Source organism: Ceratotherium simum, chromosome 34 (assembly GCF_057802395.1).
Source record: "Ceratotherium simum simum isolate JZ-2026a chromosome 34, ASM5780239v1, whole genome shotgun sequence".
Taxonomy (NCBI): domain Eukaryota; kingdom Metazoa; phylum Chordata; class Mammalia; order Perissodactyla; family Rhinocerotidae; genus Ceratotherium; species Ceratotherium simum.
Window position 1 is genome coordinate 7,059,913 of NC_141933.1, and position 20,822 is coordinate 7,080,734.

The following is a 20,822-nucleotide window of genomic DNA, read 5'->3' on the forward strand; positions in this document are numbered from 1 at the left end:
ACTGGGGCTTTGGGGGAAAAAATAAATAAATAAATAAATAAAAAATTAAAGAGTGGGGAAATAGTTTCCACCTCTTGAAGGGAGGGGCTGCAGAGAATTTGTGGCCATATTTAACCTACCGCAGGCTGGGAGACCCCAATAAATGACCTGAGCGAGTCATTCTACCCCCCGTAGGCCTACGTCTGACATACCACCACCTTCCTCCCTCAAACCAGCAGCACAAAACGGTTGGTGTTCATTTTGCAGGCCACTCTGCAGGTGTGGATCAGTTAGGAAAGGCATTTGGCTCAGCGGCTGATTGCATTTTTGAAGATGGCCACTAATCTAGCTCCCATCCCACGTGCTAATCTTGCAATGTGATGTTGACAAGCCTCCATCGAGATGTGAGGTCTTATGTTCCCTCCCCTTGAAACTGGGTGCACCTTTGTAATAGCATTGACTGATAGAAAGGGGCAGAAGTGACGTGTGTGACTTCTGAGGCTAGATCATAAAGGGCAACACAGCCTCCATCCTCTTGGTACACTTGCCCTTGGAGCCGCCATGTTACGAGGAAGCCCAAGTCACATGGAGAGGCCCTCTTTGGGTGTTCCAGCCAATAGTCCAAGTTAGACCCTCAGCCACTGGCCAACGTCAACTTCCAGACATGTGAGTGAATGAGCCTTTGGATGATTCCACCCCTGCTGTTCGAGTCTTCCAGCAGAGGCCCTCGATGTCCTGGAGCAGAGACGTGCCCTGTGCCCTGTCTGAATTCTTGACCCACAGAACCCAGGAAAGATAATAACGATTATTGATGTTTTAAGCCACTACATTTTGGGGTAATTTGTTATGCAGCCATAGATAATAATATAGGCTGCTAGTAATAGGAACAAGAGAAAATAGTGGCTTAAACAAACTAGAAGTTTATTTCTCTTTCTCATTTAGAGAGATTGGAAGTAGGCAACCTAGGGATGATATGGAAGCTCCCATGGTGTCATTAGAAGCCCAGGGTCTTTTATCTTGTTGTTCTGCTGTCCTCAGCACCTGGCTACAATTCTCTAGGTCACTTCCTGATCCAAAGTGGCTACTGGAGTTCCAACTATCACATCTGTATTCCAGGCTGAATGCAGGATGAAGCCAACAGCACAGAGCTAGGCTTCACCAATATTGTTTCTATTTCAAGGACCAGTCTTAGAAATCCCTTCCAACACCTTCTGCTTATATCTCATCCTAAAATTAAGTCACACAACCACACCATATGTGCAAAGGAGGCTGGAAATGTTGCTGTTCAGCTGGGCTCATTGCCATCTGAAGTAGAACTGGGGTTCTGTTATTGAGGAGGGGAGGAGCGTGGAGAGTGGCTAGTGGGTGGTGTGGTGTTAGAGAGGATGAGGGAAGAGGAAATCTTCCCCCCAGGGAGGCGCTGGAGCAGCACACTGGCCCCCCTGCAGCCTCCTTGAATGCTTGGGCACCATAGAGTTTTCCACCTAAGTTGCTTCTGAAGAAAGAACTGACGTCACTCCCAGAGAAGTGAGGCAGTGGACGCACAAGGAAAGTTCTGATCTCCAACTCCACCCTCCCCATGTGGCCAGCAGGCGGCTGGACTTTTGCTAAAAATCCTAATGCGCGGCCCTGACCCTATCACTTCCCTGCTCAACCACCTTCCATGGCTCCAGTTTGCCCCAGCTGAAGAACAAATTCTAGGGTTTGGTATCAAAGGCCTCAGCCAACTCCTCACGGCTCTGCTTCTACCTGCTCATTGTGCTTTGCTTCCTGCCCTGCACCCGGCCTTTGTGCAGGCAGCTCCCACTGCCCAGAGCACCCTCTGCTCTGTCTCTGTCTGAGGGGACTCCCACCCACTCTCAGCAGCCTTCCAGGGCCACCACTAGCCCATATGGTGCCTTTGCATGGATTGGGAAAGGGTGCACTTTATCCAGGTGGATGCAGCTCCCTGCCAGGGCTTGAGGAGTGGCCCACAGCCTGGATTCCACCTGCACTTGCCCATCAGCCCAGTGTCCTTGCAGAGTGAACACCCTGCACCGCTGTACATGAGAAGACACCACTTCGAGGGACCTCTCTAGCTCCATCCATGAGTGAGGCCCTTCCTCCGCCCTTGTCCTCCACCTTTGGAGCCCACGTCCTGATTTGGGGCTGGCTCTTTCCGGCTTTGTGTCCTCCAGCCTGCTCAGCGCCCATTCCCCTGGATCCATACCACCACCAGCCATCGGGGGAACTGAACTTCTGCCACAGGCACAGCTCTTTCTCCCCACTTTGGGCATCAGCCACCACTGCCTTAGTCCTCGGCACGTCCAGCAGCGGAACAGAAGCCCCCATTGGGCTGGAAGAGGGGCCACTTGGACAACACCTTAGATGTGACCCAGACACCGGTCAGTTGGAGTCAGCTGCTCAGAGAGACTCCAGCCTGAGTGTCAGAGGCCCCAGGCTGGGTGGGGAGGTTCCTGCTCCGCTGCCCCTGCCCCTGGGAGTGCGGGAGGCCAGTCCCACATCTCCTCCCAGAGGCCAGCACTGTGCCCCTGACCTGGGTGGCCCGCTGCACTTGTGGTGGTGGCCTCAGGCCCACGACTCAGGAACGCACATGAGAAGCCCAGCCATTTCATACCGTTTATTTTATCTGCATCTTCTCTGCCTCTTCCCTCCCCCAGCGGCCCCTGAGATGGGGTGGAAGCCCCAGTTGGAAGGGAAGGGGAGGGATGATGTCCCCTGGGCCAGGCCCCACAGATGGGGAAGCACGGCCTCCATGGCAGAGCAAGGGCATCGTCCAAGAGGCTGTGGCCGAGGCCAAGGCCCCTCGGATGCCCTGCGGTCCTAGGCCCTGAGGGTCATCAGGGAGGTGAGAGCAGAGAAGTCCGGGGATCGATGAGAAGACAAAGCCCGGAGGGTGTGTGCGTGGCTGACAGACGTGGACTTCAGGGGGCAGAAGCGGAGACCAGGGGACGTGGGATTGAGGCGGGGTCCTGAGAAGGAACCCCAGGTTATAGGGGGAGCTGGACGTGGCGGGAGGGTGCACCAGGGAAAACCTGGGGTGGGACAAGGCTGTGCTCCAAGAACCAGGCTCCCGGGAGAGGGGCTGGCCGCAGGGTCTGATCAGGGACTGGCCCCGAGCGGAGGCCAGAGGGCAGGCAGGGAGGGGTGTGTCAGGGGAGGAGGAAGAAGGGGACTTTGGGCAGGTAGTGGGGCCAAGGCTGTGCTGCCACAGCCAGCTCTTCAGCTTCACGGAGGCCAGTCCAGCTGGGCATGGCCCCAAACCACCAATTGTGCTTCTGCGTTGCTGGAGGGTTGCTCCCAACATGGCCTCTGCCATGCAGAGAAGAGCTCACAGACAGCCCTCTGCTGCAGGCAACAGCTGTCCCCAGGACTCCTCCCCCATCCCAGGCTTTCTGGAAACTTCCTCCCTGCCCAGCCTGAGAAGCCCCCAAGCCAGATCATGTGCCATCGCAGGGGGTGGAACGTGGTTGTGGCAGGGGCGGGAGGAGCCATGCTGGGACAGTTCATAGACTCAGCTTCAGAGGCCTCCATTCCCCTCAAAAGGACCACGGTCACTGCATCTTAGTCTGTGAAGGGCCTCCACCCCCACCCCCACCCCGTGTGCTGGTCTGTTTTCCCTCCCGGTTTGGACGACAATGACTCAGGCAGCGAAGCCCATGGTGGGATGGTGGGGAGGGGGCCATGTGGGTCTCAGAGCGCACCCTGCCCATCCCCCTGGCAGCCGCTGTCGCCGTGGACAATGAGCACCGGGAAGTAAAGGGCGTCCTCGTAGCACGGCGGGCTTTCCAGGGGCTCCGTGTCTTCTCCACGGCGCCCCAGTGGCCCCCCGCTCAGGCTCCGGAAGACCCCTGGCGTGGCCCGGCCCCCAGCGCCCAGGGAGAGGCGGCTGCGGCTGAAAGGCAGGCGGGGCCCGCTGGGCCGGGCCGGAGGCAGCGAGTTGCTGCTGACGGAGCGGCGGCAGCGCTGGCAGCCGCGGAGGTAGGCCCCGGAGCCGGCGCCCATGACCACGGCCTCGGAGTAGCTGGGCACCAGCTGCCGGTTGGAGCAGATGTGCCACTCGAGCTCGGTGAAGTCCACCGTGGCCACGCGGGAGAGCGGCGGCCCGCTGGGCACGGCCCCAGGAGGGGGCGAGCTGGCGCCAAAGAGCTTCTCCACCTGGTAGTGCACATGGGCCGTGCCATAGGCCGCCACGACGCGCAGTGGCCAGGAGAGCGTGGCCGCCGACACCAGCCAGAAGACCCAGGCGCGGGCGTACCAGGGCGGGCTTCGGGGGTCAGCGAAGACCATGAGGGACTCGCGGAAGTCCACGTCCTTCAGGTGCATGCCCTCGCGGGCCTCCAGGTAGTCGTCCAGGCCCTCGTTGGCACTGAAGAAGCGGGCCCTCTGGGTGAGGTACGAGGCCTCGGCCTCGGCGCTGCCGAAGCTGAAGCATTTGGTGAAGCGCAGCCGCGTGGCCGCGTGGTCGGCCAGGCCCACGAGCTCCTTGGAGACGTCGCGGACGCCGTGCGCGGAGTAGTCAAACTCGCCCCGGGCCGTGCGACTGTCGGCCCTCTCGTGGTAGACCTGCGTGGTGGTGTAGGCGTCGCCGTTCCGGTAGCGGGTGATCTGGCGGGTGCGCCGCACGTAGTGGTAGCTGGTGGCCTTCCACCAGACGCAGGGCGGCGCCTGCTGCAGCCGACGGATCAGGGCGAGCACGGTGTTGGCGTCGGTGCGCGGCGCCTGGCATGACCGCACGTGACAGTGCCAGCACTCAGCCAGGTAGAGGAGGTAGAGGAGGGAGACGAAGGCCAGCGGGATGTACAGGTAGCCATCGGAGCAGGGGCTGGCTGCGTAGGTGGGCGGCGGGCCCCCAGCCCCGCGGGCCAGGGCTGCCTCGGGCCCCAGGACCAGCCGTGGCACCGTGGCCAGGCGACACCAGGCCACCACGGCGCCGCAGGCGTGGATGAGCAGCGTGAGCAGCAGGCACTTCCAGTGCGACTCGCGGCACAGGGAGCTTCCCAGGGACTGTTTCAGGGGCCGCTGCTGCGGGGGCGCAGAGAGGGGAGGCTGGGTCAGGACCTGCCACTGCGCTTAAGCCCCGTGAAGGAGGCGGGGCTACGCTCCCCACTTTACAGAGGAGGCACCGAGGAGGTCTGAGAACCCAGCAAGCTGCTCCAGGCCTTACCCTCTGGCTCACTCACACTGGAGCTGCACGATTCAAACCCAGGCCTACCTGCCCCGAGCCTGTCCTCCACTATACCCTGTCATCTCTCAGGCAAGGGCACCTGCGAAGAAACAGACCCATCGCTGCCAAGAGAAGGAAGGACTCCCTGATCCGCCATTAAGAAAACTGAGTTCTGGTCCTGGCTCTGGCCCTAGTTGCTGTGTGGTCTTGGCCATATTCCTGCCCTCTCTGGGCCTTGATTCCTGGACCTGGTGGTGTGGGAGGCTGGGGGGCAGCAGTCCTAGGGGTGAAGAGCATGGGCCGTGGAGCCCCACTGCCCAGGATCCGGTGCTGGCTTCAGCACCTACTGCATGCTTGGGCAGGGCCCTCATCCTCTCTGGACTTCAGTGTGCTCATCTGTGAACTGGGTTGTTGTGAGGATTCAGTGAGACTGTATGTGTGAAGGTCTCAGCACACGGTCTGGCCGTGGGAATAAATATCATTACTGTTACCGTGAGACTCCCTCTGGTCCCTTGGTTCCACGAGGGACAGCAGGAGACTTGGGGAGGCTTTTAAGTAAGTGAGAAAGAGGAAGAGCGGGAACGGGGGAGGTGTGAGTCTGGGGGGAGCAGATGGAGTGCCGTCCTCCACTCCCCATCTGTGTGGAGGGACAGAAGGGGTGGGACACAGCTGCTGGGCGGCAGGGGCCACTCCCTGGCCCAGAGGGTTTGGCCCACCCTCCTTGGCAGGGCTGCCAGCCTGGCCCCCACCTCACCCAATGGAGAGAGGAGGAGGGAAGGGAGTGGGGAGAAGGAACAGGTGGTCTGGTGGAAACAGCAGAGTGGGGTAAAGGGGCCACCTCTCCCACTCCAGCCCCCCCAGACCTTGAGAGACCCAAGAGGAGAGGAACCACCCCCATCCCAGCTGAGGGCAGCCTGCCCTCTCCCGCAATCAGCCACCACAGGGGCACACCACCACCCCGACGTGCAGGGCCAGTTTGATGCACACACCCACTCATCCACACCCCCCCCACATGCTCATCGCAGTCTCACCCACCACGGATGTGCACGCTGCCTGTTCATTCAAGACACACCAGACCCTCACCTGTGCCCAGGGCACAACCTCCTCACACCATAACGTGGGGCACAGGTGCAGGCACACTCGCATGTGCACACACACAAACCCCACAGACCCCCACCACAGGACAGACACACACACATGCACATTACACATTCACTGACGCCTGAGATACACCAGACCCTCACCTGACCACAGTGCACGTCCCCCACCCCCACCCCTACAGCAACCTGACACCCACACCCTACAGACTCTACAGGAGAGACCCACCCACCACCCACAGGAGCATGCACTCACACGCACTCACACATCACCACTTCACTTGGGCCAAGGGATCCACCAGACCCTCACCTGACCATGGGGCACATATGTCCCACCCAAGGTGTGGGGAGCACGAACCAGCATTCGCACACATAGATCCACTCACCACCTATCACCCCACACCCCACACAGGGCCCCACACCCCTGCAGATCCTCTTCCTGGCTAGGGCTGAGGAGGGGCCATTCTGAGGGTCCCAGCCTGCAGGATGGACCCTTGGGCCTCACCGCGGGGACACGGAGAAGGGGTACCAGAGGCAGCCTCCCTTCCTCCTTTCCCTCCTCCCTCCGCTCCCCGCCCCCCAAGTCCCTGCCACCGCTGCTGCATTGCAGGCGCCGCCCGGGCACCTCGTGAGCGGCTGGGCCGGGCTGGGGGCCTGACCCCCGGGGCCCGGGGGTGAGGGCAGCGCTGCGGAACGGGGAGAGCAGGGGCCCGGCGCTTACGTCACAGGAGGGCGAGGCTGGATGAGGGGGCGCCGGGGGCGGGAGTCGCCTTCTCGTCCCTTCCCAGCCGCCCCACCCCGACCCGCACGCGGGCCCCTGGGCCCCGGGACCCTTCTCAGGACGCAGGCTACCCCAATGACGTCATTGGCCGCAGGGGCTCCGGGAGTTCCCTTCCCAGACCCCGTCCCGGGGTTCGCCCCCTCCCTTGTCCCCGTCACCCTGCTCCAGCCCCGGCTCCGGCCCCCACCGCGCCGCGCCAGTACCTCCTCTCGCAGCGGCTCGCCCTCCGGCATGAGCGCGGGCACCTCCCCCCCGTCGCCAGCGCCGTCCTCGGGCATGGTGTCCTGGCTGCTCCGGCGGCCCCGGCCCGGGCCCGGGGCATGATAGGGGGGAGCGCGGAGGGCTGCGGCGCGGCCCTGCTGGGCGTCCGCTCGGCTCGGCGGCCGCGCAGGGAGTGCGCCGAGCTGGAACCCGAGAGCGACGGCGGCGGCGGCGTTGGCGGCCGAGGTGCCCGGCGCCCCGCCCTCCGGCTGACCCCGCCCCCGCGGCACCGGCGGCGCCGCCGGCCGCGCCTGGCACCGCGGGCGCCGTCCCCGCCCCCGAGCAGCCCCGGCCGGGCGGACGACGCCCGGGGTCCCCTCCTGCCGCACTCGCCCTGGCGACCTTGGCCGAGTCCTTGCTCTCTGGGGCCTGCGTTTCCCCCCCTGCAAAATGAGGAGGGGGAATCTTGAGGAGCTGGGTACTGGCGAGCTCCTGTCTCTGAGGAGTAGGCCCGGGCCTAAACACACCCAGACCCCACCCCGGAAGCCTCGCTTGTAGGAGAGGGGACCGTTCCAGCCCAGAGAGGTGTGATGAGCCTTATGAACTGGGCAGAGGCGCTGGGCTCCACTTAGAGCGGGCAGACTGGGGACCAGGACACCCGGGGCCCTCGGCTGCCTGACCTTGGGCCGGCACTCTCCATCTCCAACCTCAATTTTCTCACCTGAGAAATGGGGATAAAAGGTGTTGAATTCAATGTGTAAGCATTCATCATGTGGTACAGGGGACTGGGATCTGTCCTGCATGGGAGGACCCCCGCCCAGGTACCCATGGACCCCGTGCTGCTCCCTGGCACTCAGGGGCCTCAGATCTTCACACCTATCCCCAGTCTGAGCCTCGCCTCCAAGCTAGCAAATCAGTAGGTGAGACATACGGAGTTGCAATGCTAGGTGGGTTTTGTTTTGTTTTGTGATTTTTTTTTTTTTTTTTTTTTTGCAAAGGTCAGTGCAAAGACCATTCGGTTCAACACCCCTACCCATTTAAAGGTGAAGTAACTGAAATGGTGGAGAGAGGAAAAGACTGACCCAGGATTTCATCCATTTATTTATTATTTATTTATTGGGCACAGATGTTTACTGGGTGTCTTTTATACGCAAGTACTGTGCTTGGCACTGTGAAGACAAAGGTAGGAGTGGAGAATGACAATAGGCTCTGTCCTCGTGGAATTTACATCCAGGGCAAACTGGTGCACCCAAAGGGAGCCTAGAACCTGGCCTCCAGCCTCCACCCCAAGGCAAGTCAGGCCTCTGTTCCCTTCCTCTCTCTGAGAGGCACAGGTTGAACTGCCTCTGAAAGGATAACCAGGCTGTGGACAAGCGGATATGAGGGAGAAGGGCATCCCAGGTGGAGGGCACTTCTGGGCAAAGGCACTGAGATTGGACCACGTGGGTTGAGTTGGGAGAGCAGGAAGGTCACCTGGTGTAACTGGACACTGGGTTGCTAACTAGAGACAAGTCGCAGAGGACCTGATCTTACTTTCTAGAAGGTGGTAGCTGAAGGTCTTGAGAAGGGAGGCCCCTGAAGACTGTCTCCGGAGAGGGTGGGAGTGGTCGAGACTGGGTGGACAGAAAGGAGCCTCCGGGATCACGAGTGAGGCTTGGGGGTCTCACTTCGAGGTGACCGCAGGGCCGGCAATGAATCAGGAGTTTCAACCGCAGCGTCAGGAGGCGGATCAGCACACCTCCACCCGCAAATCGGCTGGACCACGGGAGAGTCCACCGAACAGGCCTGGTGCAGGATCCTGTCCCAACTCTACCGCCCAGTCTCTGGACTTCAGATCTTCTGGACCTCTGTTTTTCGATATGTGTAATGGGTGAGTGTGCGGATCGAGAGCCCAGAGCCCCCCAGCAGCAGGCCCCCGGGGTCTTCAGGATGGCGGCGGTGGCGGTAGGGCATTTCAGCACCAGACGACGGACAGCACCCGCGCGGAAAGGAGGGGTGTGAGGCGGGAGGCGGAGCCAGCACCCCGGGGCTCGCTCGGCCGCGCTGTCACCGCCCCGCCTGGCTTCCTATCAACACCTCCAACTCTACCTGTGCTCCGCACCAGGACTGGGGAGAATGTGGGGGACGGGTGAGCACAGCGAGCGTGGAATGGGAGGGGCAGGAGCCCCGAGGGGCGGGGCCTGGTCAGAGCCCCACCGCCCCACTCCCTCCTGGAGTACGTCCCGCGAGAGAAGCTTCGTTCCCAGACTCCAAGCGCCGCCCGCCTCCGCCGGGTCTCCGCCTGGTGTAGTCGTGGCAGTGCGAGCGTCAAGTGCCCCATTGCGCAGGCGCGGTAATAATTCTCAACACCCTCCTGCCTTAACACATCTATTGGCTGCTCCGGCCGCGAACTAGCAATCCTACTATCCAATCCAAGAGCGCCTCGAATTGCTCCGCCTATCCCCCCGCCCGGAAGTTGACTACTGCCGAATCCGCTTCGGCCAGGGCGCACCAGTAGCCAATTGGGAGAGGGGAAGGGAGAGCCGGCGCCGCCGAGGAGCCAATGGCAGGCAGCGGAGGATGACGCTGTGGCCATGGCGGCTGTGGTCGGACAGCCGGGGGACGTGTCGGGCTGGTCGGTAACCTGTGTCGGTGCCCAGGGAGCGGAGCAGCTGCCTTATTAGTATTCGCCCCCACGAGGCGGCGCAGCGGGCCTTCGGGGAGAGCGAGCGTCGCGGCTATGGCTTATCACTCGGGCTACGGAGCCCACGGTGCGTGGGGCACGGGGTGGGCGGGGCGCGGCCCGACAGGCCGGAGAAGAGTCGGCTGTGCGGCCGGTTCACCCTGTGGGAGAGGGGCAGCCGTGACCGCTGCCAGGGCGGCGATGTCATTGGGGTTCCTGCCCCCGCGCGACTCTGCGACGCGTCCCGGACTTCGCCCTCTCGGCCCAATTATCGGGCCATGGCAGCACCGCTGGGATCACCATGCCCGACCCGAGCACGCACAGGGTCTGCCTCCAGAACTTTTCTGTCATGACCCTGGCAGGGTCCCTGATCACTGCCCACGGCCTCCGGGTACCCAGCCGTCGCCTTTCCCCCCTTGTTCATGCGAGGGTGCCCTCTCAATTATCTTCTCCACCTGACAAACTTCTACTCGTTCTCTGAGGCTCAGTTCAGAAGTCATTTCCCTTGAGAAGGCCCCCAGGAACCCCCACGTGGGCAACCATTTCCAGGGGCTGTCTCAGCTCGCTCTTTGCCTACATTAAGCACCTCTCGAAAAGGATCCCTCATCAAAGCTCTCTCTGGGTTAGCTACCCCACATCCAGCCAGGGTCTCCCTCACTGATTGTGTGGTGCCCCCAGGACCCATACAGGGCTGCCCAGCCTGGGGAAGGGGCCGTGGTTTGGGCTTGTGCTTGGTATTCCTGTCACCTACTCTGGTACCTACAAACCCACAGGCTCCAAGCACAGGGCTCGTGCAGCTCCGGATCCCCCTCCCCTCTTCGATGACACCAGCGGTGCTTACTCCAGCCAGCCAGGGGGATACCCAGCCCCAGGAGCGGACGTGACCTTCAATGTCAACCACTTGCTTGGGGACCCAATGGCCAATATGGCTATGGCCTATGGCAGCTCCATTGCATCCCATGGGAAGGACATGGTGCACAAGGAGGTGTGGCCCGCCCCCAGGGCAAGGGGGGCAGGATTTCTGGCCAGGGCTGGGGCATCACGGGATCCCACCTAATCCTCACAGCAGCCCTCAGGGAAGGAGCACACAGAGGAGCACCCCGAGGTTTGGGGTGCAGCCTGCCCACAGCCTCCTTTCTCCCCTACCAGCTGCACCGTTTCGTGTCTGTGAACAAACTCAAGTATTTTTTTGCTGTGGACACAGCCTATGTGGCCAAGAAGCTAGGGCTACTGGTCTTCCCCTACACGCACCAGGTGAGCTGGCGGGTCCCCCTGCCTCCCCCATCCTGCCCCAGAGTCTGGCCCTAGACCTCAATCCCCGTCTTTCCTCTCTTGTCTTTCCTCCTGACCTGGCCGCTGCTGCCCCTGCCAGAACTGGGAAGTGCAGTACAGTCGTGATGTGCCTCTGCCCCCGCGGCAAGACCTCAACGCCCCTGACCTCTATATCCCCAGTGAGTCTTTGACTTGGGCGGGGGGACAGGGGGGCCTTGTGCCTTGAGGCACCAATGAGAAGAGAGAGGCTCGTGTGTTGATTCAGCATCTGCTCTTGGTGCTTTTGTGTGTGGCGGTCGCTAGACACCAGGTAGAGGGAGCGAAGTGACCAGGGAGGAGCTGCCCAGATGTGCCTTCAGTGCCCTCAGGGTACTCCCTTTGGAGACCTTTCCGCCTCCTGACTTGGCCCACGTCCCTCCCGAGCCTGGAGCCCTGGGTTTAGACCTGGCTGTGCAACTCCCAGCTGCAGGACCTCAGGCTGGCTCCTTCACTCTTCTATGAAATGGGAATAACAAGAGTCCCTGCCTCAGAGGAGTTGTGGAGATTTGGTGAGGCAATATACGCTTAGCACTGGCCCGCGGGAAGCACGAAGGAAATATGAGCTGTTATCCTCGTTACTACCTGTCCCCCAAGTCCTGCTCCAACATCTCCTAGTGCCTTCTGGGTTCCTGCAACTGCCCATCCACATGGCATGGGTCAGGCCGCCCACACTCTGCCGTGGCTGGGAGACTCTGCATCGACTTCTCTCTGTCCTGGCGCCTGCACAGGCAAGGCCGTGGTGGACACCCTGGAGGAGGAGTGAGGGCGCCACAGCCAGCCCTCAGAGAGTGCCAGGAGGGTGGCACTGGGAGTGAGGGCAGGCAGCCAGCCCCGTTGCCCAGGAGGGCCACAGCTTCTTTCTCCATCCTTCATTTCGCTTCCCTGTCACAGCCACTGTGTAAGGTGGGCGCTGCCATCCCCACTTTACATGCTGAAGCCAAGGCTCAGAGAGACTTGAGTATCTTTGAGGCCACACAGCTTAGGTGGTAGAGCTGGTTTCCCGATTCCAGACGCTGTGCCAGTGAGTGGGCACATCAGTTCTGGTGCTTCAAGGGGCAGAGGACAGGACTGATGAGTTACAATTGCCATGAAAGCCCAGCCCACTGGCTCTGAGCTTTTGTGCAAACAGCGGAGTTAAACATGGAGCTGTCTACATGGGCACGGTGGCTGGAGCCATAGCCAGCGCCGATGCCTCACTTAGAATTTCTGGCGGAGACGAGGTCATCCCCACGGTCCAGACTCCAGGGACAGCCTGGGTTGTCCCCCGAGCCTGCATTTGGCTCCTATAGTCTTGCCTGAGATCAGTTTGGCCCTGCCTGTTGGTCTAGGAGGAGCAATGGCCTTGGCCCATGATGTAGTTTCGAGACACTTGGTGAGTTTCCGGGCACAGGGACAGGGAAGGAGGTGGCTTGGTCCTGAGAGAAGGGTCAGGTGGCATTTACACAGGGTGGGTGTCCTCCCCAGGCAGGGCACTGGGGAGCTGAGCGTGGAGTCGGGCATGTTGGGATATGCAGGGAAGGAAGTATGGGGGGAAGAGAAGGGGTGTCAGTGGCCTCGAATGCCTAGTGGGGGTGAGGGGCTCTAGTTGAGGCGGTCAGGCTAATGGCGTCTGTCTGGCTCTTGGCAGCAATGGCCTTCATCACCTACGTGCTGCTGGCTGGGATGGCACTTGGCATTCAAAAGAGGTCAGTGCCGACCCCCTCTCCATTCCCACCACCTCCCCCTCCTGGCTCCTCTCCTCACCTCCCAAGGGGATCTGTGCCAGGTCCCTAGCCCCCCGCCGTGCCCCTAGCCTCACCCCTGCCACAGGCTGACTGGTTCTCAACTACCCCCCCACCCCATGGCTGCAGGTTCTCCCCAGAGGTGCTGGGTCTGTGTGCGAGCACGGCGCTGGTGTGGGTCGTGATAGAGGTGCTAGCCCTGCTCCTGGGTGTCTACCTGGCCACCGTGCGCAGTGACCTGAGCACCTTCCACCTGCTGGCCTACAGCGGCTACAAATACGTGGGGTGAGCACCTGTGGGCCGGGTGCAAGGCTGGCCTGGGGCAGGGGCCTGCATAGCTGTAGCCTCAAACTGTGACCCTGGGCAGCCCTCTGCCCCTCTCTCGGCCTTCTCTATTAGAGGGACCAGCTGTGCTCAGCAGTCTCCTCAGCAGCTGTGCAGTGTTGTTCAGGAGGTCAGGGATGTATTGAGAGGCACCCTGGGAGCACAGGGGAGAAGGGCCTTGAGCTGAGGGATCTCAGATACAGGTCCTAGGGCTGAGTCCTGGGCCTTCTAGATTCATTGTGAGTCCAGGTCCCTCTGGAGGTAGATTGGGGGTAAAGGGCCCCGGTGGTGGTGGGTGGGGCCAATCTCAGGCCTGGACCCTTGAGGGGTTTCCAGCCTCTCTTCCTCCTGTGCCCACCCTCACAGGATGATCCTCAGTGTGCTCACGGGGCTGGTCTTCGGCAGCGATGGCTACTACGTGGCATGGGCCTGGACTTCCTCTGCCCTCATGTACTTCCTCGTGAGTCTGGGCTGCCCCCTCCTGCTCTTCCCCTGGGGTTGGAGCCTCCCCTCTGGCCCAGTTTCAGCTCTCTCCTTTCCTCCAGGTACGCTCTTTGCGAACAGCAGCCCTGGGCCCTGACAGCGTGGGAGGCTCGGCCCCCCGGCAGCGTCTCCAGCTCTACCTGACTCTGGGAGCTGCGGCCTTCCAGCCCCTCATCATATACTGGCTGACCTTCCACCTGGTCCGGTGACCCCTAGCCCCACTGGCACTGATTTTTGCATACATTGAAGATTTTATTTCCTTGATTTCATTTGACCCTTGTTTCTGGGGCCTGAGGGAAGCTGCTGACACCTCTGGGCCTCTGCATTGTCGAGGGGACCAGGTTTGGGGCTGTCTAGAAGGAGGGAGACCCAGAGAGGGCTTCCTAGAGTTGGTGGCCTGGATACTGCCTTGAAAGGCAGATGGATGGGTTTCAGCTGGAATAGCTGTTCATCTGTGGCCGAGAAAGTGAGGATGGAAGGGGGCAGCTGGCAAGGAGACCTTGAAGGCCTCTGATCTGAAGGGCCGGTGGGGTGAGCCTAGCTGTGCTGGGGGTTTAGCTTGGGGCTGCCCCCTATCCAGTCCCTTTGCCCCCCTCTCCTCTCCAAGCCTTTCAGGAGCACAACTGGGGCCCACGTGTTTGCAGTCGTTTATTCATGTTTTGTCACAAATGGCCGGGGAGGGGGTGCCGGACTCCTCCAGGCGACATAGAAAATAGGTCCAAGAGACAGAATAGGCTGGGGCTGGGGCACGTGGGGACAGGAAGGGGTCTGGAGAAGGAGCCTGGGGAAGGGGAGAGGGCAGACTAGGGGTGGGGCTGCCCCCCTGCTGAGCCTGCTCATTCCAGGTGCAGGTACCCCCCCACCTGCAGGGGGAGCCTCAAGGTGGGGGTAGAGAGGGGCGGCCCAGAATTTCCAGGGTCAAGCTCTGCCCCTTGGCAGGGCCCAGGTTCCCCCTGAAGTGGACAAGGCCAGAGGTCCCACCCCTTCCAGGACTGACTGCCATGCCCACAGGCCGGCAGAGGAGCCCCTGCCCCTATTTAGAGCTCTGCCCAGCCCTGGTCCAAGGGGAGGGGGCTCTGAAGGCGGGCGGTCCCCGCAGCAGCAGTTTGGGGGGTGGAGAGGAGGCTGGGGGCACCAGTGCCCCCTCCCTCCCCAGGGCTGAGGCCTCTGTGGCCGAGGGGCAGGGCTGGGGGTGCACAGGCGTCCGGTCCGTTCTGGGCTCGCTCCCTGGCCGGCTTCCCCCTTAGAAACTCACCAACGTATAAACCATACTGTGGGAACACGAGGCAGTGAGCCGAGTCTTGAACAGGCCCAGCCACTGGCCACCCACCCTGTCACACCATGGGTTGCCCTCAGTCCTTAAGGGCAAAGGCAGGAATTTGGGGCCCAAGGGTTCCTGGGGTTGGAGCATCCCTTCCCTGACTTCTGACTGCTGTGGGCAGGGCCTCACCTGTACAGGTAATAGAAGAAGGAGAGCAGGTAGAAGGCGAGTTTGCACCAGGACTCCTTCTGGCAGTAGTTGAGGATGTCAGCATTCATGATGGAGACCGCATCATACATGACCTCAGAGCCATCTGCAGGGCGGTGGAAGTACCTAGGCGAGGGAGGGGCCTGAGTGCCTGCCATCAAGGCTCCCACCCCCACCCTGCCCCTGCTCCCCCATCTCACCCTCCCTGAGGCAGCTGCTCCCCTCACCTCCAGAGGTGGTAGAAGAGGAGGGGGATGTTGAGGCCCAGGGTCACCCACTCTGCTGCACACAGAAACATCAGACAGAAGAGGCCGTGGATGGAGTATTCTGGGACCACCAGCTGGGGAGTGAGAGTCAGAGGTCAGCGGCCTGGTGTCCGGACAGACCCAAGCAAGCTTCAAGGGCACAGAGGGGAGCTGGGGTTTGGGAGGTGCCACCCACCGAGACCTCCAGGGACTAAAGAGGCCTCTAGCTTCCCGCTCCCTCCCGGGTGGCAGAGCTGATGAAATGCCCCAGAGGAGGCCCGGCTCTGGGTCACAGTGAGTGGGCCTAAGCTGGGCTAGGAGCCTCCTGACCCCGGCCCTGACACTGACCTTCCTCAGGAGGCAGCAGATGCGTTCGATGTTTTTCAAACGTTCGCGCTGTAGGGGGAGGAAAAAGCCGCGATGGGAGAGGCAGAGGAGCACGCACTGGGGGCGCCCCACCACCTTTCCGCACCCCCTACCGTTCTGCACGTGGCCGCCAGGGGGCGCCAGAGCAGTGTCTGCGGTGTCGGCGCGGCAAGAAAGCAGCCGCGCCGTTCCCATGGCAACCGTCACCATGGAGGGACCTTCACCCGCGTCTCCACGGAAACGGCCCAGAGCCTGGCAACGGCCGCCCCACCAGGAGGAACCCGAGCCCTGAGCCCGCGCCAGGTGTTTGCTGGGGGCGGGAACAGAGGAAGGGGCATGGCCGCCGTGCCCCCCCAACCCTGTCTTCCCGTCCCCCACCCCGCTCTTCGCCCGGGACAGACAGACGGACGGACACACCTCGGCACAGCACATGTATCACTTACTGCCCGCGCTGGGTTCCCCTGGTCAATGGGGTTCTTGAAGTCCGTCCGCAGCTCGTCAAAGGCTATGATCTGGGGGAGGGGCGTGTGCCCGTCAGGGTTGGGGCAGCTGCTTATGGCCCCCCACCCGTCCTTCTGTGGGATAGGAATTCATACATGGGGACCAGACCAGATGGAGCTTGCTGCAAAAGTGGAGAAACTGAGGCCCAGGGAGGGGCGGGGCCTGGTCCAACGTCACACAACAGTCTGGAGTGGAACCCTAGTGTGCTGATGCCTAGTTCAGGCCATGTCCACTACACCTCCATCCAGAACATCCCAACAGATGGTGTCTTCTCTGCCAGGCCCTGAGCTGAGCACTGGGGCCCCAGAGGCCTGGGGCACAGCCCCTGCCCCGGGAGGAACCCCAGGCTTGGGAGGAGAACTGTGAACTGCATTCCAGGGTGGTCAGTGTTGTGGGGTACAGGGAGAACCTGGGGTAGGTGCCCGATCCAGCATAGGGGGTGATGGGAGGTTCGGGCTGGACTCTGAGTAGTTGTTTGTCTAGTGAACAAATGGGGGAAGGGCAGTCCGAGCAGCAGGAACAGCAAGTACAAAGGCAGAGGGTTGAAAGAACAAGGAACATTCAGGAAGCTGCAGGTTCCACAGGGCTAGAGTGAAAGTGTGAGGCGAGTGGGAAGAGAGAAGGCGATGGTGAAAGGTGGGCTGCTGCCAAGGTCAGCGGAGCCAGACATGAGTGCCCTGTGAGGCCAGACCAGATGTTTGGACTTGAACACAAAAGTAATAGGGAACCATTGAGGGATACAAAGCTGCAGAGTGGGGCAGTCAGGTTGATGTTTTAGGATTGATGGAGCAGGAAGTACAAACTGGCTAACAGTCCCAGCCAAGACATACATGATGCTTACTCTATGCCAGCAGGTTTTGTGTTTATTAACTCATTTAATGCTTGCAACGACCTGATGATGTAGGTACTGGTATTATCATTTCTGTTTTGCAGATGAGGAAACAGAGAGGTTAAGTGACTTGTTGGAGGCCACACAGCTAGTTAGTGGCAAGTCAGGATTCTAACCCAGTTAAACCCCAGAGTTAAAATCCTTAACCACTTTATCACACTCAGGCCAGACTACTGAGGGGACTGTTGGAGTGTTGGAGGAGTGGCCCGGATGGTGATCCGAGTGAGGAGAGGCAGTGGGGATGGAAAGGTGTGGATGGATTCTGGAGCTATTTAGAAGCCAAACTGCAGAAGGCTTAAATGGTGGTGGAGTGGAGGCAGAGGGGCCTGAGGTGCCTTCAGGTGTTGGGGCATCTGGTGGATGGCAGTGTCTTCACTGGGATAGGGAACTTTCGTGGGGAGCAGGTGTTTGAGGGGATGATGTGGCAGAACTGGGGGGAGGTGGCATGGGAAGAGGGCTGGCAGAGGAGGCTTCTGGGGTCCCCTCCCCTCAGCACTAGCCCTGGGATGAGGCAGCGGGCCCACCCCCAAGCATCCCGGACCCCAGACGGCTCAGAGGGAGAGAACATGGACTTCCTGAAGGGAGGTGGGGCCATCTGGAGCAGCACCCCCAATTCCCCATTGACTCTGGGCAGCCGCCTGCCTGCCAGGCATAGCAACAGGGTCCAGCAGGGAGCGGAAGGGTGCCGTCTGTCTGCCCTAGAGCTGGCACCACCAGCAGGCAGCGGGTGTCGCGCCTCCCACCCCCCAGGCTGCCTGGCGCTGACTCAGCCCCCTGGAACAAACAATCCCCCACGGTGACAGCTGACACGCGTCACTCACCACCAGGGTTACCTAGCGACCAGTGGGGCCTGGGCTCAGGGTCTGGTGTGGGATCTAGGGTACTGCCCTGGAAGGTTCTAGGTCTTACCAATTTGGATTGAGGACCACACCTCCTGGCCCCACCCCCACCCCTGACAGGCCTTGGCAGACTTGCTCTGGGTACTCTGATGTATGTACAACAAGCCCACTTTACCGATGAGGAAGCAGACTCAGGATGAGACACTGGCTAAGATCACCCAGCTAAACAGCTGAGCAAACACAGTGCTTGACTCGAAGTAGGTGCTCAAGAAATACTTGTTGAGAAAGCCTGGGCCCTTTCTCCCAGCCTGGGAGCCGCCCAAGGGCAAAGCCTGAGTCTAATTCATCCTCGACTCCCCCAAAGCCGCCCAGAGCCTGCTTCTCAGGAAGCGTGGACGCAGGACTGTTCTGAGGATCCTCTAAAGACAGGGACCCCCAGAGGCGCTGTGGGAGGCCTCTGGGTAGGGTGGGGCACAGAAAGGGGCTTCTGGAATTCCAGGAGCCTTTCTCCCAGGAGCTGGTGAGTTCTGTGTCCCCAGCTGTGCCCCTCCATTCCTTCCAGTCCTCAGGACCCCAGCCCTCCTGCCCCCAACCCCACAGGACTGTCCAAGGCCCCGGCATGAGACAGGAGGTTCAGCCTTATGGACCCAGGCAGGATGGCGAGAGGGAAAGAGAAACAGAGAACGGGGGAGAGAAAAGAAAAAGCAACTGGAGAGCCCCAGAGAGAGAGAGGCAAAGCCAGGGACAGAGATGGGGCTGTGTTGGAAAGTGCCTGTGGAGGCTCGCTCCTCACACAGGAGGGGCACAGAGTCCATGGGATCCTGATGTAAAAGAGACAGGCAGCAGGCGGGCAGCAGGGGATGGCGAACCGTCAAGAGCTGGGGAGGCCACGGAGCAGGCAGGCAGCAGGTCCCAGGAAAAGAAAAGAAGAGAGGAAGTGGGGAAGCCAGGAAAGAGGCAGGTGCAGCAATAGGAAGGAAGTGAGAGGAAGAAAAGACAAGGGTACCCGGGGAGAGACTGCAGTGGGGTAAGGGGACTCCCCGGAAGGGAGAAAGATCAGGGACCTGTGTGCTGGACGCAGGAGCAGAGGGTGCTGCGCTGAGTGGGCCGGGGCTGAGATGGGCAGGCCGAATGGAGGGGACGGGGTGGGGGCCGAAACCTCGGGGGACAGAGGAGGAGGGAGAGCAGTAAGCGGCACCAAACAATAAGCCTGAGGCTGACTGATAGTTCTGTAATGAGAAGAAGGGAGCCAGGGAGGGGGACCACTGAGGAGAGGGCCCCAGAGAGAGAATGGGGGAGAGGGATCCTCTCTAAAGGGAGGCGATCAGCATAAGGGATGAGAAATGGACATTCTGAAGGATGAGTCCAGGTGTGAGTCCAGGAGAGAGTGAGAGACAGACTAAGGGGGGCAAGAGACAAAGGGGAAAGTGGGGACAGGAAGAGGAGGGAGGCTGGAAAGTGGGGAGGAAACCTGGTGGAGGGAAGCCCCGACAGGAGGAGGTAGGGGAACCCAAGGTGAGCTGGGGGTGGAGGCTAGGTCTCTGAGGCTGCTTAGAGCCAATCGCGCTGGGTCAGGGAGGGGGGTAGGAAGGGAAAGGGTTAATGGGCTCTGCGATCTGTGGGTCCTGTAAACAGATGCAGTTGCCATGGCAACCCCCTCCATCACTCTGGCTGGAAAAACCCACAAAGGTGGGGGGGGAGAGCAGACAGACAAACCGCCTAACGGACAAATGGGGGCGACTGGATGGGGGGTAGGAAGAGGGAAGGAGCAAGAATCCCAGAATTCCGCCCCACACCCAAGGCTGCATGGGGCAGGGGAGGGGGGTCAGGGACCGACTGACATACCCACAGACAGGCGGGGGCGGCGGAGGAAGGGGGGCCCCCGGGAAGGAAGCCCAGGATGGGGGGTGTTAATAGGGGCGACCAGAAGCCGAACGATGGGGGATAGCGGATAGGAGGCTCCAAGTTTCCCGGGCCCTGAGACCATCCGCCCGGCCCCCTCCCGCGCCGTGCGCCCCCTGCCCCCCACCCTGCCCCCAGCCCCAGCCCGGCCTTACGTGCCAGATGACAAAGAAGATGAGGGAGGCGCACAGCACCAGGGTGAGCATGTAGCAGAACGCGGCGAAGGTGAACGCCATGGCCCCCGCACCGGGCGGCGGCCCGGGGGGCGCCAGCGCGGGGCCCGGGCGCAAGGGGACGCCCCCCGGCCCGCGCTCAGGGCCGGCCGGGCATGGCCCGCAGGGCTCGGGCGCGGGCTCGGGGGACGCGGGCGGCGCGGCCGGGACCGGGGCCGCGGGGCCGTGGGCCGCGCGGGGCACGGGCCGGTGGGCTCGGGGGGCGCGTCCGCTGCCGGCTGCCCGGGCCCCGATCGCTCATCCTGCGATCCCTCGCCCGCGGCTCCCTCGCTCTCCAGCCCGCGAAGCTGGCGGGGCGGAGCCGGGGGCGGGGCCGCCGTGCGAGCGGCCTCGGGCGGGGCTGGGTCTCCGTGCGCCCCTCCGCCGGCCGGGCCCCGGCGCCACCCCCTGCCCCAAACTTGGGGACACGTAGGCATGGACGCACATCCCTGCCGTGTCCCTCCACCACCCTTCCACCACGCCACACAACGAACCCACCACCACCACACTCGGTCCACTCGGACGGGCACACACACCCCTACCCTCACACACCATGCCTCACCCACCGGGGCCGGCCGGACTAAGGGGTCTTAAGTGCGAAGCACTTGTCACTGTCCCAGGAAGCAGAGATACCTGGCTTGAACGCAGAGCGGAGCCGGGGGAAGGGGCTGAAC

General features: G+C 61.6%; 3 protein-coding genes across 4 annotated transcripts; 1 reads left to right on the forward strand and 2 right to left on the reverse strand.

Annotated features, from left to right (window-relative positions):
* Positions 1–1,556: 1,556 nt before the first annotated feature.
* TMEM151A (transmembrane protein 151A) lies at positions 1,557–7,430 on the reverse strand. Its single transcript, XM_004437651.2, has 2 exons — positions 7,228–7,430; positions 1,557–5,004 (listed from the first exon to the last, which is right to left on the reverse strand). Exons 1-2 carry the CDS (start codon positions 7,300–7,302, stop codon positions 3,673–3,675), a joined length of 1,407 nt encoding a protein of 468 aa, XP_004437708.1. The 5' UTR covers positions 7,303–7,430; the 3' UTR covers positions 1,557–3,672.
* A 2,352-nt stretch (positions 7,431–9,782) lies between these two features.
* On the forward strand, positions 9,783–13,990 carry YIF1A (Yip1 interacting factor homolog A, membrane trafficking protein). Of its 2 annotated transcripts, XM_004437650.3 has the most exons (8): positions 9,784–9,975; positions 10,661–10,872; positions 11,037–11,141; positions 11,260–11,338; positions 12,826–12,883; positions 13,049–13,204; positions 13,610–13,703; positions 13,789–13,990. In XM_004437650.3, exons 1-8 carry the CDS (start codon positions 9,945–9,947, stop codon positions 13,933–13,935), a joined length of 882 nt encoding a protein of 293 aa, XP_004437707.1. In that variant the 5' UTR covers positions 9,784–9,944; the 3' UTR covers positions 13,936–13,990. The 2 variants fall into 2 exon arrangements, with proteins under 2 accessions (XP_087278740.1, XP_004437707.1); XM_087422614.1 differs by lacking the exon at positions 13,049–13,204 and having other exon boundaries at positions 9,783–9,975.
* A 348-nt stretch (positions 13,991–14,338) lies between these two features.
* CNIH2 (cornichon family AMPA receptor auxiliary protein 2) lies at positions 14,339–20,401 on the reverse strand. The gene is made up of 6 exons (XM_004437649.3): positions 20,092–20,401; positions 16,249–16,317; positions 15,788–15,835; positions 15,422–15,534; positions 15,177–15,320; positions 14,339–14,997 (listed from the first exon to the last, which is right to left on the reverse strand). Exons 1-6 carry the CDS (start codon positions 20,170–20,172, stop codon positions 14,970–14,972), a joined length of 483 nt encoding a protein of 160 aa, XP_004437706.1. The 5' UTR covers positions 20,173–20,401; the 3' UTR covers positions 14,339–14,969.
* Positions 20,402–20,822: the final 421 nt, after the last annotated feature.